We start from the raw sequence: 16,127 nt of genomic DNA on the forward strand, positions 1-16,127 counted from the left end.
TAACGCGTTTATCATTAACTAAATGATATTGACTTCGAAGTGATGATTGAACATATGGTGTAGGGTCCCATGAAGACAGCGGCAAACCTGTCAAATTGATGGTCATTACTTAAAGTTGCCTTTTTTCTGAGCAAATCCTCGTTCCGTCTCGGCAGAGCTTACTGCAATTGTATTGATAATATTTTCAGATTTTCAGGAGTTCTTTGTTATTATTTCTTATGATATTATTAACATAATATCTGAAATCATTTACATTCATATTGAAATTGAATATTTCACTTTCAATCCCAATATTTTTTTGGGCAGCTCTTCATGGTTTAACAGTTGGTTCAAAGGTTTAAATAGAACACACATTTTCTTATTAGTTAACTTATAATTATTACGATATTTTAAATCTAGTTCTTGCGTATTCATTGTTTTTTTTATACTGTCGATTAACTTTTTTCGGGGGAGATTTCCGTATACTATATTTATCGAAGTCAATATTCTTATAAGAATCATTTTCAATTATGTCCCCAATTTGGCTTTCATAACAGTCCGGATTTTATTTTAATTGCTCAAAAGCAGAGGTTATTCTTAAAATTAATAGATTCTCTTTAGAAAAAAATTGTGTTGTTGATTGAAGAGCATTCGATGAAATATAAATTTCTCCCAACAGATCCAAATTTCATTAATTTCTAAGTAGTATCATTTCTGAATATTTTTTGGTTTTTGAAAAATATTCGTCCAATAAAGGGTTAAATAAAAAATAAATTAAATTTAAAATTAACCTTTAACATAGCATAAATATAGTGACTGGATTAAATCAAAAACGAAAATTGAGCACACCAAATTTCCACATAATTAAACATAGCTAGTTTTTTGATTGTTAAATATTACTTTAATTCTAACTGCTTTATATTTTTATCTATTTTTAAATAAAAAATTGTGTAAGTATAAGAAATGTGAGCTAAATTATGTCAATGTCATTTATTAATATAAATGTATTAGTATTAAAAAAAATGTATTACAAAATTAAAATCACATTTATATATACATATAATGAAGTATTCTTAAATATACATAATCCGATTTCTTGTTTTTTGAAATTTACACTGTTCGCAATTTTTGTTTGCGCAATAATCCCTGAACCACCGAATAAATAGTAATATTTAATTAACTGGTGGAGGTATTGATTAAATTGAAACTAATTAATTATATTTACAAAATCATTCATTTATATGCGAGTGCAATTTTTTGCAACGCTTTTTCTAAAAAATATGATAAATTACTATATCATAGAAATCTTTTCAATCTTGTACTTTTATAAGTAAAACTTTTTTTATTGACATTTGTAATAGCGGTCTTTACTCTGAGTATTGAGAGCTTATGATATTATGCCTTTCAAAGATGAGAAGAAACGAAGTTTATAAATTTATGGAAACGCTTCTTCTTCCAGTTCCATTTCCTTTAATAATTTCATAACCCCCGTAATCATTCTGGCAAAAAATCCGATTAACTATATATAGCCATTAATTTACATCTCAATTTTAATGTATCAAATAAACCTCCATACGTTGAATTCAGGTACGAAAACAATTTATTAGGAAATGAAGATTTTTTAGAATAAGCCAATATTATAAACTGTAGTTCAGTGTTTCTTAACCTTTTAAGTGAGCCGCACCCCTTTGATTTTGAAAATTGGTCTCCGCACCCCATTGAAAAATGTCCTTCGATTTTTTAGTTTAGAAAAATACATTTGTTGCGAAATTTATTGTTTATTTAAAAAAAATTGAATTTATATATCAAATACAAAACAATATTATTTTTATCAATGGATAGGCCGTTGTTGCTTGTTAATTATAATGTTTGTGAAGCGAGGCTTTTTTTTTAAAGAGACACAATATATCATCACTTGCATTTAAGCGATTTCTCGCTTTAGTTTTTATATGCAAAAGCGATGAAAACCCACAGATAGTGGTGGCAAATGGTAGAAGTGACTGCAATGCTTCTTTCACTAGCTGTGGATAACGTTCTAACTGTGTACACCAGAATTGTTGTAATTTGCATTGTTCAAATTTCATTGTCTCGCATTTCAAAAAGATCGTTTTTTTTAAATCATCATCTTCCATCGAATTTAGAAACTGTATAAGAATCTAATACAGTTTTAGCTATTATTAATGCACAGGGTTTTGTTAATTCCACAGCGATCGTGTGAGGTTTTCTTTTCTTTGAACACAGATATGCCACTTGATAGGACGCTTCTCACAAGGGCTTTTGAATTGCTGGCTCGCATAATTTTAATATACTACCACTGGTGTCAAATCGAGCCTTTTTTTACTTCAAACTATTCATGCTATGCACACCTTCACCACCATGCAGTTGTTTGAAACTCTCTAATAACTTTGATGGTTTGAGATTGCAGTTTGAAAATATCTTGGAACAAAAGATGCATTAAAGTTTTTGCGTACCATCTTTTTCTGTTGTACAAGTGAATTCATAAGCAGCATACTTGTCATTCTATTGGCATTTTTTTGACATAGTAGGGTTCACTATAATCAATTAAATTATTTAGAAATAACGTTTAAAAAAAATTAACAAAAAATTATTTCAAATTAGTGAGAAAAATTCTTACGTTTGTATTATCAATGTATCCTATTCGGCTTGAGTCACTGACCAATTAATAATGTATTAAATAGGTAGTTATGTTCATAATCGGATGTTTAAATGCGTAAACGTGATTGTTTCAATAGGTTTCTCGACAAAATGCCGATGAGGACGACAGTCCCCGGGTGCTCCCACCCGCTTCCTCAGGTCGTGTGTAAGCTGAATTCGGCTCATTAGCGACCCTAGCACTTGAGCACATGTTTCTCATCGACAGGGCCGATGGTCTGCTTCCGGTATCAACCTGGGTCACTCCGATGGACGACCGCGGTTAGTTTCCTGGTCTAGTGATCGGCACATTTTGCCAATACGCGCCCAATGTAACAATGATCAACGACTGCCTATGTATGTGTCGGTGATCGCATGCATAGCAACGAAATATTTTATTCACGTATTTTTTTTGCGAAAAACCCATAACCCCAGTTTTTGTATAAGCTTCAATACACAATAACGCGGTCCCGACTTTCGCGTTATTGTGGTGATTACTGTAGTTTTCAAATATTTTATTATTATTATTTTATTATATTATCTCCCGCACCTCCAATATACCTTCCCGCACCCCCAGGGGTGCGGGCACCCCAGGTTAAGAACCACTGCTGTAGTTCCTTTAAATTATACTTTCATTTATCCTACAAGTGTCAACTATGCCATTAAACAGTTTCAGACATTAGTTATATCATCTTCTTTACGTTTTTGATGGCTCGATAGCTTTACTGTCTTTTATTTTCGGATAAACTGTAAAGAAATTATTTCACCTAACTCTTAGATGATAATTTGTTTCTCTTACTTTTTCTATACAAAATTTAATATCTAAAAAGGAATAAATAAAAAAAGTGGCTGTTAAAGCAAATATACCATTTAATATTTCTAATTGAAATTTTTCAAAGATGTTGCATAACCTTTATTTATATCTTAGTTATCTGAATCTTTGACAATATTAATAAAACATTTTATAAGTTCGAGTTTATTCTCATATATATCCCAGCATCTTTCTTTTAGGAGCGTTAGGATACGATTCGCTAAGTTTTTGCAGAAAGTTGTATGTCGCTAAGCATTTTTTCAATCGACATTCCAGTTATTCTCGAGGAATTCCAGTTTTGGGTTCCGGAACATTTTCGAGAATCACGATCGCGTCCTCTTTTGATGGTCGTAAGGGCTAGGACGTCCGCACTTGCCGACTCGCCTATAGCTGTGGTTATCTGGCTTCTTAATACGCTGGCATTACATATTGACCTGTTTAATGTTAGCAACGAGGAGCTGTTCCAGTTTTTTTCATTTAATTTTGATATTTTATAATTTTTGTTATGTTTATTATTTTTAACTATTGTTCTATTTATGTATATATACGTTTTTTTTTTGTTTTGTAAATTTAAAATTTCTGTTCGACCATCGTGGCGCATTGGGGTAACCTGTTAGGCCACGACGGTCTTAATTTAATCTAAAAAATAAAAAAAATAATAAAATTTGTTTTAGACGCTAGAGAAGCAATTTTTCATATCATATGGAAACTACTAGTTTTACTGGTTTTGGTATCAAAATTACTTTAGTTAACTTTTACTGCTGAAGTTACTATTTATTAAAAGCCGCGTTAAGCAGATGTGTAAATTTCAATATAGTTTTTAGTAAAACTTGCTTTGTGATGAAATAATAGTCCAGTGTTTTAACTGCACTGATATTCTTAATTGTGACTCATGAACAAAATGTCCTATTATCTTCGTTATATAATATCTTATAAAATCGTATGATAAGCACTTTATTTTGCTTATATTTTAGTAGAAATAATGCAAAAAAAGTATTTTTTTTGTATGATTTTAAAACAGATAGGAAAGGATCATAAACTCCCAGTAACAATTATTTTGGCTTCGGTAGTGATAAATAACTTATTTGTAGCATATTTGTAGTTCCAAAAAGATAAACAGTGTCGGGGGCATCCCTTTTAACCGAGTTTGTACAAAATTTTCCGTTAGTAATCCAACAGGTGTAAACTATTTAAAACATATATGAAAATATAAAAAGCTTGAAAAATGGGTACCGCATGAACTGAATGAATACCTAAAAATAGCTTGCTATTGTATATTTTACATATATTTATATTTTTTATCGTACTGTATCGCTAAAATAAAGTGACCTGCACATTGAATGTGCTTCTAGGATTACTTAATAAAATATTTTTACTAGAAAATGAAACATATTGAGTAATAAATTATCTATTTTTTGTAATTAAGTAAAAGTATAATTTAGTTAAATGTATTCTAATATAAATTAGCGGCGATGACTACGAAAAATATTAGTTAAAGACCCCTAACTTTATTATATATATTGCATTACTAAATATTACTACTGCGAATGATATATAAGTACATTTCAACCAAAAATAAATAAGCACTTCTAGAATACTGTGAGACTATTTCCCCTAATATATCAAGCAATCCCTTCCGGAACCCAAGGCATTAACAATGAAAATAGCTCATTTATGTATATTATAAAACAAGTATTCAAACGCTGAATAGTTAAAAATAGAATAGATATAGTAAATGTCCTTGTGAAAAATTAAATAATATGTGAGTGAAAACTTCAAAGGGTTAATTATATACATTGCTTGTTTTTTAAGCATGTGCAGTATTAGTTATCGTTTTAAAAGGTCGCTTTTTACAAATGATGTTGACAGCAAATAATATTTTTTTTTTCTTTATATGTAAGTTGACTATTTTCTATAGGTCCAACGGCAGTGACATAATTAGTTTGCCATTGAATTATATAGCAACCAAACATTTAATGTACATTTAAAGCAATTTTGTAATATTATTTATTTATTAGGTTTTAAAATCATTTCAACAGGTATGAAACGCAAAAACCTTCAATTTTGAAGCACTCGGTAGTTTGACGATCCCTCTTATGTTAAGGGCACGGGGACACAGGTGTCTACATTTTATATTTTATTGCCATTTTGCTTGTCTAGACAGTTGGTTAGATTTTATATATTGTAACTCTCAATCTACGATTTTCAAGCAAATATCTTGTATTCTGTAAATTCAAATATATTCATAACAAAACTCAAAAATAAAGATAAATAATAATTTTATATTGAAATATTTGAGATTATTTATTTCATGAAAAAAAATTGCTAGATTATAGTGAAAGCAAAACCGTTGAAGGAAATTAAAGCTAATATATAGTAGATCTAAATAGAAATAATAATGCAGCATATAATCAATACCGTATTTTTATAATATTGTAGTATTAAAAAAAAAAAAAATTATGCAACCAGCACTTGTGTTTTTAAATTTCTATCGTGTCTGGGAGATCGGAATTAGTGGTTATTATATAATTATAATTCCGTTTGATCATCACAGATTAGGTTTACCTAGATTTTACTAATCTCACGGATGAAAACCGCGATAATTAATTAATATTAGGTATTTAAAATTCTCTAATGACGTGCTACTTTAGCTCATTGGATTCAGAAAACCGCAATTTTTTTTTTAATAGTGTTTCTAATACTTTAATAATAAATAAGTAGACAAATGTTTATTCGCAATATTTAATAAGTATAATAGATTAATATTTTAATATGTATAATATATTAAACAATCATCCTTATGTGTTGGTTATTTTACATTTAAATACTAAGCTTTTTAATTTTTTTTAAATAATTCAATAAAACAATTAATAGTCAAAATTAATATAGAAGCCCCCGAAAGAATTTTTGCGTCGGAGCGTAACATTATATAAAACTTGGTAACATGTCACCCCATGTTCTGTATTGTCTGCGATGAGCGTGTGTTAGGATTTAACAATGAGCCACCCCTAACTCACATCACCCTCTAAACCAGAGGCGAGGGTTACTTTTGCTCCCCGCGAATCGTTACCAGAATCGAAACGTATTAGTACTTTGTGCGAATTTACGCCCGTGCATACCCGTCCGTGGCGTGTCACTCTTCAAAACGAGCTCTAGGACCCTAAATTAATTTTAAGGACACATCAAACGACGGTGCGTCAACTTTGATCAGCTCGATGCTATTGGATACATTTAATTAAATGCCCAATGTGGCCCTGTCCGGCGCAAAGTGTCGCAATCTATGGGGATGCAATGGATTTTTTTATGGATAATTTAAAAAAACTTTTAATGATCAAAGTTCCGGGAAATTATTCCAGTCGCTGGTCAAAGAAAGTAATTATCAAGTCTTCGTGTATATATATTTTTTTTATTATTTGCCAAGGGGGTGAAATTTACTTAGCTTTAAATATATTTATAAGTATAAAATATATACAGTTAATTTAAAATGTCTAGTCATTAGAACATATAATAAACGGTTTTCATAATTTAAATCTAGGCAATGAGCTAACTAACTCGCATATTATTGCAATAGGGTTACCAGATTTTTACCCTTGTGTAGGAAATTATATTAAGGGAGGAATATAAATAGGGCTACTATCCATTTATATTAAAAAGCTGCATATATTCTATACATTTTAGATAGCACTGATTTATGATTTTATATCTTTATAATCTTAATATATATAGGAATCATATTTTAAAATAATATGTTGTTGTATTTTTTAAATTATGTATTTTGTTAATTAAACATAAATAAAATTTATTTATTTATTTACCATCAAAATCATTATTAAAATGTGTATTATTTTACTCCACTTGGATTTAGGCGTTTATTATATTAGTAACCTCGACTTTTAAGTGATAAATGTTTTTACAGTTCTTTAGTGATTAGTTATGATTAATTAATTAGTTATGATAAATTAAAATTAGAAAAGTCAGTTTTAAAGACTGCAAAAATGCTGGTTTTGACGTAGTGACTTGCGTCTGTTTAAATAATAAAATACCTACATACATAACTGTCTAGGCTTTTACAGATATATAATATTTGCGTTGCTCTTCCGGTGGCAGTTTTGCGCAAAGCGCTCATTTTCAGCAAGTTTAAAGTATGAGGAGAAGGACTAGCACACCCTTTCAAGGTGAAAACTTTACTCTAAATGTCGTAGCCCAAAACGGATTTGCAAAACCCTAAAGGCATTTAAAGACTCAAATCCAAATACCTTATTATTAAAATTCTGAATATATTTGCCTGTTTTTTTTTAACAATTCGTTATTCGAATATTTATATTATTTTAATTCGAATTTAAAAAAGCACTTAAAACCGACTAGCTCAAAAATCAGTTGGGAATTATGCCCTCCCACCTATTTCTGGTGCAATATCTACTGCCCAATTATGCCTTTTTTATTTTGAGAAATGATTAATATCACGTTCATGTGATTTATAAAAACATGATCATAATAACTAATAGCCGACAAACAAAATGATAAATGAAACAAATTTAATTGCTGAAATTCCAGAAATTACTCATATTTCAGAGTTGATATTGTGCAGCTGTGAACTTATAATAATATATTTTCACGAAAAATGTTTAATTTTAGGTATGTTTAATTATCTACTATAGTACTTTATTATATATAGTACTATAGTAGATTTTTATATATTAAATCTACTGTACTACTATATTATATATAGTACTATAGTAGATTTTTTTACGTTTAAACTTACAGATTTTTACAGATTAAGGCATCAGATATTGTATTTTTTTTAATTCATAGCATATACCTTGTGACTTTGGCCGTTAAAATATTTCTCATGGTGGTGTCCCATTTTATTTTTTTCTTAGCCGGTTAAAAAGCTTTAACACAAGCTAAACTAGTTCTATTTTAAGATTGAAAAGCATGAGTTAATCCCATTAATTGTGAATAAAAGAGTAGTACATTCAATAAATCTGACAGTTAAAATTTGGCGAGTCAAACATAGATTTTTTATTGTTCTCATTTTCAAAGATTTATTCAGATCATTAAAATATTAGTTAATATATTTAATAAATAGTTTTAAAGAGTTAAAGCATAGGTGCTCAAAATTTCACATTGAAATTAAATATTGTATTGCCTAAAAGCGTTTTGGCAACAGTTTGTTCTTGATGCTTCTCGGAAAATTATGCGAACTAAATTCTAGAGACATTTCGACGACACTACAAATTGAATATAATCAGAGCACACACACAGCTTCGGAGACGTATAATTTGCCGGAACTCTCCCCGAACAAAGATGTGAATATTGTCTCGATTCCGCCTGTTTTCCTGCATCTTGGTCGTTTGGCTTGAGAGTTAGGTCGTTGCAATGGCAACAACAACTGGTATAAACATCCCGAAACTTTGATACGTCCTACATAGCGAGTCTTAGAAAACTTTCCGTATATCTTCTACATTTTTTATTTGTTTTTTTTTTTCAAGTTCAATCTCAGCCGAAATAATTAATCTGTCGTTTCAGTAAAAAATTTAACTGTTTCTATTGTGTTATTTTCATAATATAAAACCAGACTCCCTGGGTGGGCGATCGTACGATTGAAAATAACAAGAGAGCGAGAAAAAATGATTATGTCAGGCGCACGCGGATGCAAAAAAGAGGGTTCCAATTAAAATTTGGTTTAATTGACAGGCGAGGAAAGAAAAACGGCGACAGTAAAGTGTTGCCATTTATACACAGGGGAGGAAAACGAGAGCGAGAGTTGCCATTTTTGACAGGCTAGCCCTGCGGTTATTCGCTTGCGTGATGAGAGAATTTTATGTGACCTTCGCGAATGACGTCACAATTGTGATGTCACAATCAGCATTGCATTCATAAGCGTTTATTTACTTTTGGATTACAAGATACATCTAAAAAAATAATTTTACTGACTACAACAGTAAACAAGATATTTAACTGACTATTTACAAACAAATTTATTAATAAAAGTAATAATGCGTCTAATTTAAATTCAAAAAAAGTTTAAGTAATAGAAATTTTTAGAATTTCATTTGTACTCTGAATTTTTTAATATATTTGTAGATGTAATTTTCTACAAATATATTCATTCACCTTTTTACACTTGTGGATTACTGAAAATATGAAAAGCAGATATAAAGAATATTAATTATCTCGAGTATTAAGTGTACACGAAGCGTTAATAATCGGCGGTCGAGGCCCCGCTAGTCATCGTCTACCCGTCAAGGTCCGCCAGTGCATGTCTTATTCACCGCTATCATAGCAGTGTAACCAAAATGCAGATTAGTTGTAGCACACATTACTCCCCCCTAATAATTTATTATTGCAAAATTCAACTAGGAAGACCTTAGTGGATCATCCAGAAGATATAACTTTTTCATCAGCGCTCAACTCGAAATACAACTCGACAGTAAATTGTACAGCTTAACTGAATAAACTGTTACCAGTTCTTTTCAGCGTCTATTTTGGCTGCAACGTAACACTTTTCTGAATAGGTCTAATCATTTTTTTTTAAATATAGTGTTTAGAAACTACGTTTATTATAAATCTCCTGTTTAAGTTAACAGCAATTAAAAATTATCCAAAATTTATATTTGTAGAAATTCGCCACCCTTCAGTACATAGTCAGTACAGACCATCATAAAGGCTGGATTGCATAAAAATAATACCGTAAGCTACTGTTTCATCGATTAGAATTATGTATATAATATATGTTTCAAACGTTGTTAAATTTGCGGTAAAATTGAAACACTTTTACAATTTATTTGGTTTCTACCGAATGATGAATGATCAATATATAATGTGGGCCAAAATGAAACTTTACGTCGGTAAAATAAATATAAAGGAACGCTGGAGAAATAACAAAATTTATTAGAAGTGAGGGAGAGTGACATAAAAACATGGTTTACTATTGTGAATATGATAATGCAAGGTGTTGGGTATATGATAAATAATCATACGCAATGACATGATGGAGAGGAATCACTACATCCATTATCTGTGACAACTGTAATATGACAGATAACCACACAGAACATATACGAGAGTATAATTCAGTAAAGTGTTTACAATGAAGAATAGTATTAAGTAATGAAAAAAACATGTTATTGAATTATTGAATATTTAAATAAAAATATATTTTTCGTACCTGATTTTTCTCGAGATTATTTCAGAGTTATATAACAACCTTTAACATACAATATATTTCTTTAACTATTTTAGAGCAATACTAAGCTCATGTGGGCAGGGCCCTGTGAAAACAATGATTCCGGGCCTCATGATAAAAATGGCATTTTATATATTTTTTAACATTGTAGTACAATTTCTTGATAATATAATAATAGATACAAGTTAGCTCTTTCTATGCTACAAATAAATATAAAAATTGAATTAGGCATTAGAATTATTAAAAATTTCTACTCATGATATTTACCTGATAGTTAATCGTGTTTTCTTTGCTGCTCAGTGTTACCATATAGTGAATTTACAGTCCAGATCAAAAGCAATAAAATTGTGCCATCGTGGTGAAAACGCTTGATTATCAAGCATTTATATTACGACTTTTTATAACAATATTACGGGTGAGAATCAAATAAAGCACATCTAAACCAAATTTTGCCCAATAGGAGAGCGCAAAAACAATTATCCCTTCTCAGAAGTCAAAAATTCACGGCAAAAGCAATAAAATCGTATCGGTGCCGTTGCAGTGGGAACGCTCGTTACCGAGCGTTCCCACTGCGACGGCACCGACACGATTTTATTGCTTTTGACGTGAATTTTTGCCTTCTGAGAAGTGATAATTGTTTTTGCGCTCTCCTATTGACCAAAATTCGGTTTGATAAAAATATATATCTACTAGTTAAAATGTATTTCGATATGATTTTACAAAAATTACATGTTTTAAAAAATATTTTCGGGATAGATTTTCTAGACTTTCTAGATTTTCTTTTAAATATAACCACATGAAACTGAATGTATTATTTATTTATTTTGCAGTATTAAATCTAGTTGTCAAATTACCGATTATACAATCAATAGAAACATTAAATTTATATAATTCAGCTGGTGCTGTTGTTGATTTTTCTTTATTTCTTTGCTTTTTCCTTATGTATTCGATCTGAATTTTCCGATATACCTGAATTTATTGCTACTAATTTACATTCGTTGAATATTTTTTCTCGTGTCTAATATTTTTTAAACATTCTAAAATCAATAAAGTTAACAATAATTTGCAAACAAATTTTAACACAAATGGAGCTGCGTTAAAAATCTGTTCCTTTGAATAATAATGTTTATTGTGAAAGTACTACCTAGAATATGGGTAATTTTTCTCCTTTTATTTATTGTATATTAAAAAGGGCTAAAGGAACTTATACCTGACATACATCAGTTTCATTATTTGAGATCGGTTTTTACTTTTTTTTTATAAATATATATTTTTTCAGAGTTGAGCCCCTCAAGAAGAACAGGCCCTGGGGATTTGTCACCTCTCCTCCCTCTCGGCAGGGCTGCATATAGGTAATAGTATTTGATTATGTTTATATTGTTCCAAGTCTTCCCTGTATATAATATGTTTTCAATATTTATTATTATGATATTTAATTATAATATATTTATCGCTCCGCAAGTTTAATCAATTTTAGTTAAACTCACAGCGTGATAATCTAACACCCCCATACTGTTAGCGTTCTTCGATATATGCACATACACACAGTTTAATTCTTCGATCCAATTATGTTGTTAATTATTTGCCGTAATTGAATTTGCCTAAATATTTCGCCGATGAAGCTTCGAAAAGTGTGTGTACTCGTTAATTGAATAATAAAGTTAACAACGGCGGCGGCCGTGTTGCCATGGCTGCCAGCCATTGTTCTGGCGGCAGATGGCTTAGCAAACTGAATACTCGCTTAATTATACACTATAATGTCCCTTTCTTGTTTCCTAGAAATGCCGGAATAACTATTGTATCAGATGAACGTTTAATTGACTTTGAGATTCCTTCGCATGTGAATTTAGAAAAGGAAAGCTCGGTCAATGTTGTCATGTCGAGCTTTGATGTTCGGCTGAACAGCGTTCGAATCGTGTCTTTTGATCGTTTGAACTGCGGTCGTAAACGGTACGACAATAGACCTTTACCTGGCAATGACAGAACACATCAGGCTTTTGTCTATTTGTATTCAAGGACGCTACCCTGGGAGCTTTCAGCAGCGACTATTAATATTATATTAGGATATTCAGAAAAATATTAGTTTATTAATATTTTTATGGACGTATTATCTCACGCTGCCATAACGCAGTAGGTTAAATAATTTATAAATAAATATAGTTTTGTAAAATACTCACCAGAAATTCATGATCTTGATTAAAAAAGCTGTTCATTCTTCCATTTACAGGCGGCCCTCGACTTTCGCACACAATTGATTCCTAAAAATGTGTGCGAATGTTGAATGTATGAAAGTCGAGGGAAGTAAAAAAAATTGAAATTGTATGTATTTTAAAATATTTATTTATCAAGTAAGATGTTTAAGAGACACGTTTAAGTGAGGTTTGCGGGTGTTTCCTTTTAAAAGTTATCAAGAGTTAACTGTTTTCCACTATTTTTTTTCTTTTCTTCATATAGTATTTTATAACATGCTGTGTCTTTATTGATCGCCCTACGCACTTGAGATATGCGCTCTCCATTGGGATCACAATCTTCCATAATATTTAAAAATTTGTCAAGATGCATGAAAGCTTCATTCATATTTTTCATTGTTAAAGAGTTTTCCAAAATATACCTGTCTCATCTACATTAAATATTTGGCTAGAGGAATAGTCTCCATCTTCAATAATTTTAGATAATTAGGAAATAAATTCTTTTGCGGCATCTTTATCCGCATCAGCCGATTCTCCAGTAAATTCAATATTATAAAAAAATACCTCATTTTAAAATTGTAAAACAATCAGTTACTTGCTGTAAAAACCGTGTTAAAATCTATCCTTCCAATATTTGTGCAAATTAAGAGCTTTTGCTTGAATAATTGAAATACTCAGAGGGACATCTTTTTGCTGTTGGTCATGTTTTTTTTCCGTGTTTTTTTGGAAACATATCTTTAAAGATTGTGAAAATATATCTTTAATTTCCACAATTTTGAACGTATTTCTTAATTATATTTTTATTTTGCAAAATTGAACATATCGTAGACCTGTTTGTATCATACGAACGTCCGATTGAAGCAAAAGATTCACCGCTATTAGAACGTCTAATAATTTCCATCTTTGTCTCGAATCGTGTGAAGTTTATGAGTCCTTGATTTATTTTTGTTCGTATCAAACCGTTTATAAATGTTTATAATTTAAAAAAAAAAAAAAAAAAATTTGAAAAAAATGTTTTTTTTTTTTAAATGTGCGAAATAGCAAATTATGCGAAAGTTAAGAGCCGCCTGTATCTCTAGGAAACGTTAAGTGTGTTTGGTTCTTCATGTAAAGTGAAAGAGAATTTTCTAAAAATATATTATGTATAATATAAATTATATAATATTGAATTGAGAATTGGTTTAAAACGGCCGTTAAATATTTAACAAGCTTGAGATATATAAACTTTGCGCCCTGTTGTTTTGGATCAAAAAGTACTGTTTTTTTGTTATGGGAATGTGATATTTTTAGTTTAATCCGTCTATTGTCACGCATGGTCCGTACCAGTTGATCGGTTGATTTTATATTGGATAAAAAAAATGTTTTCATAGTTGATGCAACATTTTTAATAAAAAATTTTAACATTGCTCTGCTTTCAATTTACTGATATACGTTGCTAGATTTGCAAGTGCTCGTTTTAGACCCCACATTATTTTCTATATAATATAAGCGTCATTTGCCTTGATTCACCCGATATTTCGTGGATCCTATCTACTGCGCAAATCAACAGATTTTAAATTCGGAAAAATTGATTATCATGGCATAATTTTTATTGTGTTTTAAACGTACCTTATATATTTTTTAGACAGAACTTTATGTTAATAAATTCGTCTAAAATAATATAATTTTCATATTGAATAAAAGTTCATACTATACAAATTTATTTGCTATGGGAAACTAAACGGGATGCTTCGCAAAAATATCCCTCCCCCACTATATAAAAAAGTGTTGTACGTCCAAAAATTTACATCTTTTCCTTTGAAGAACCATATATATAGTCAAAAAAAATTTTTTTTTCACCAAATACAATTCTTGTATATAAAAAAAAAATTAATGATACATTAAGATAAAATAAAATATGTTTATATAAAAATAATTATAGGCCTTCGGTGTTATAATTATTTTTTAACCATTTTTATAAATTCATCTTTAAAATAACACTTTTCCTTTGGCATCTTTTACAGGTATAAAAATGGTGTTACCTAATTTTTTTTTTAATTAAAGCAAATATTTCTCTATATATGCGGTAATTTATATATAATATGTTATTAACGGGATTTCCGGCGTCTATTTGGCTGCAAAGACACACTTATTCGGCTGCAAACTGATTGTGAATATGTTGATATATCCGGAGGGACCCAAAAATAGAGACTTTTTTATTTTACAATATTTTTACACCAAATTTTGATACATTCAAAGTACTCTCCATTGATCAATATGTACTGGTTCAAACGTTTTTTTCATTGTTCAAAACATTTCTGTTTATGTTTAAAATATGAACTGTAATAATTTTTTTCGGAGTCTATTTGTCTGAAGTCATTTATTTCTTTGACCTCAAAACCTGAAACAACGATAACATATTTGATATTTCAAATAAATTCGTAAAAAGCACTAAAAAGTATCAAGACTATTTATTTTAGATTTAAAAGTAACAGTGTTTCAAACTTTAAATCAGTACAATGTTTAATTTTATTTATGCCTGCTGCCCAAAAATACAACTTGATATGTGTACAAAAATTAATTAATAATCAACCATAATAAATTATTTATTTATATTGATAAAAATATGTGTAGTTTCTGGAACTTCGGCAATTACACATCGTTTTTTTTTCATTATTTTGTCTGTCGGCTATTATTAATTACAATAATTGTTGCATAAAATGATCTTTAAGATTTCATAAACGTTTGTATAATATTATACTAGAATCGTATTGAGCGGATCTCATTTATAACAATAGTTCATTGCTTTTTCACCTGTTACCTTGATTAATTAAAATATTCTGATATTTTTTAGAGCCTTGCTGTCTTACATTTTTGATTTTTCAGCATCAGCTGTTTCTTAAAAAGAGTATACAAATATATACACTTTTAAATCAATTATATAAAAGTAGTACACAAAAACACATCCTCTTTTCGATTTCTCCGCTAATAAAGTAAATAATTAGAGTAGAAAACTTGCACTTTATTGCTTATTATATATTATCTCTATTGGCAATCACATTATTATTATGAGAGCAAATTTAATTAATGCTAATATGAACTTCAAATCGACAGTTTTTCATATATGAATAACTAAGCTTGCGGTTAAAAATAACATAGCATTAAAATCTTCAGCCAGTTTGCGGCTAAAGTTCATCCAAGATGAATAAAATATTTATGTATATATTTAAACCCTTGCTCGCATACAGTTCTTTCAGTCGAATAAAGTTAATACGAAAATTATACTGCGTGGCAATAAAACGGCGTTGGGCCGCCCACCATCACGAGA

At 29.9% G+C, this 16,127-nt stretch overlaps 1 protein-coding gene across 1 annotated transcript in view; it reads left to right on the top strand.

Annotated features, from left to right (window-relative positions):
• Positions 1–16,127, top strand: part of Dhc36C (Dynein heavy chain at 36C) — a 188,003-nt gene that overhangs the window by 96,119 nt on the left and 75,757 nt on the right. Inside the window, exon 56 of the mRNA XM_088195651.1 lies at positions 11,911–11,983. Within this exon, the coding sequence (XP_088051777.1) occupies positions 11,911–11,983 (73 nt within the window). The remainder of the gene's footprint in view (positions 1–11,910; positions 11,984–16,127) is intronic.

This window comes from Plectrocnemia conspersa, unplaced genomic scaffold (assembly GCF_051122295.1).
Source record: "Plectrocnemia conspersa isolate PC_06_02 unplaced genomic scaffold, ASM5112229v1 ptg000010l, whole genome shotgun sequence".
In the NCBI taxonomy this organism is placed as follows: domain Eukaryota; kingdom Metazoa; phylum Arthropoda; class Insecta; order Trichoptera; family Polycentropodidae; genus Plectrocnemia; species Plectrocnemia conspersa.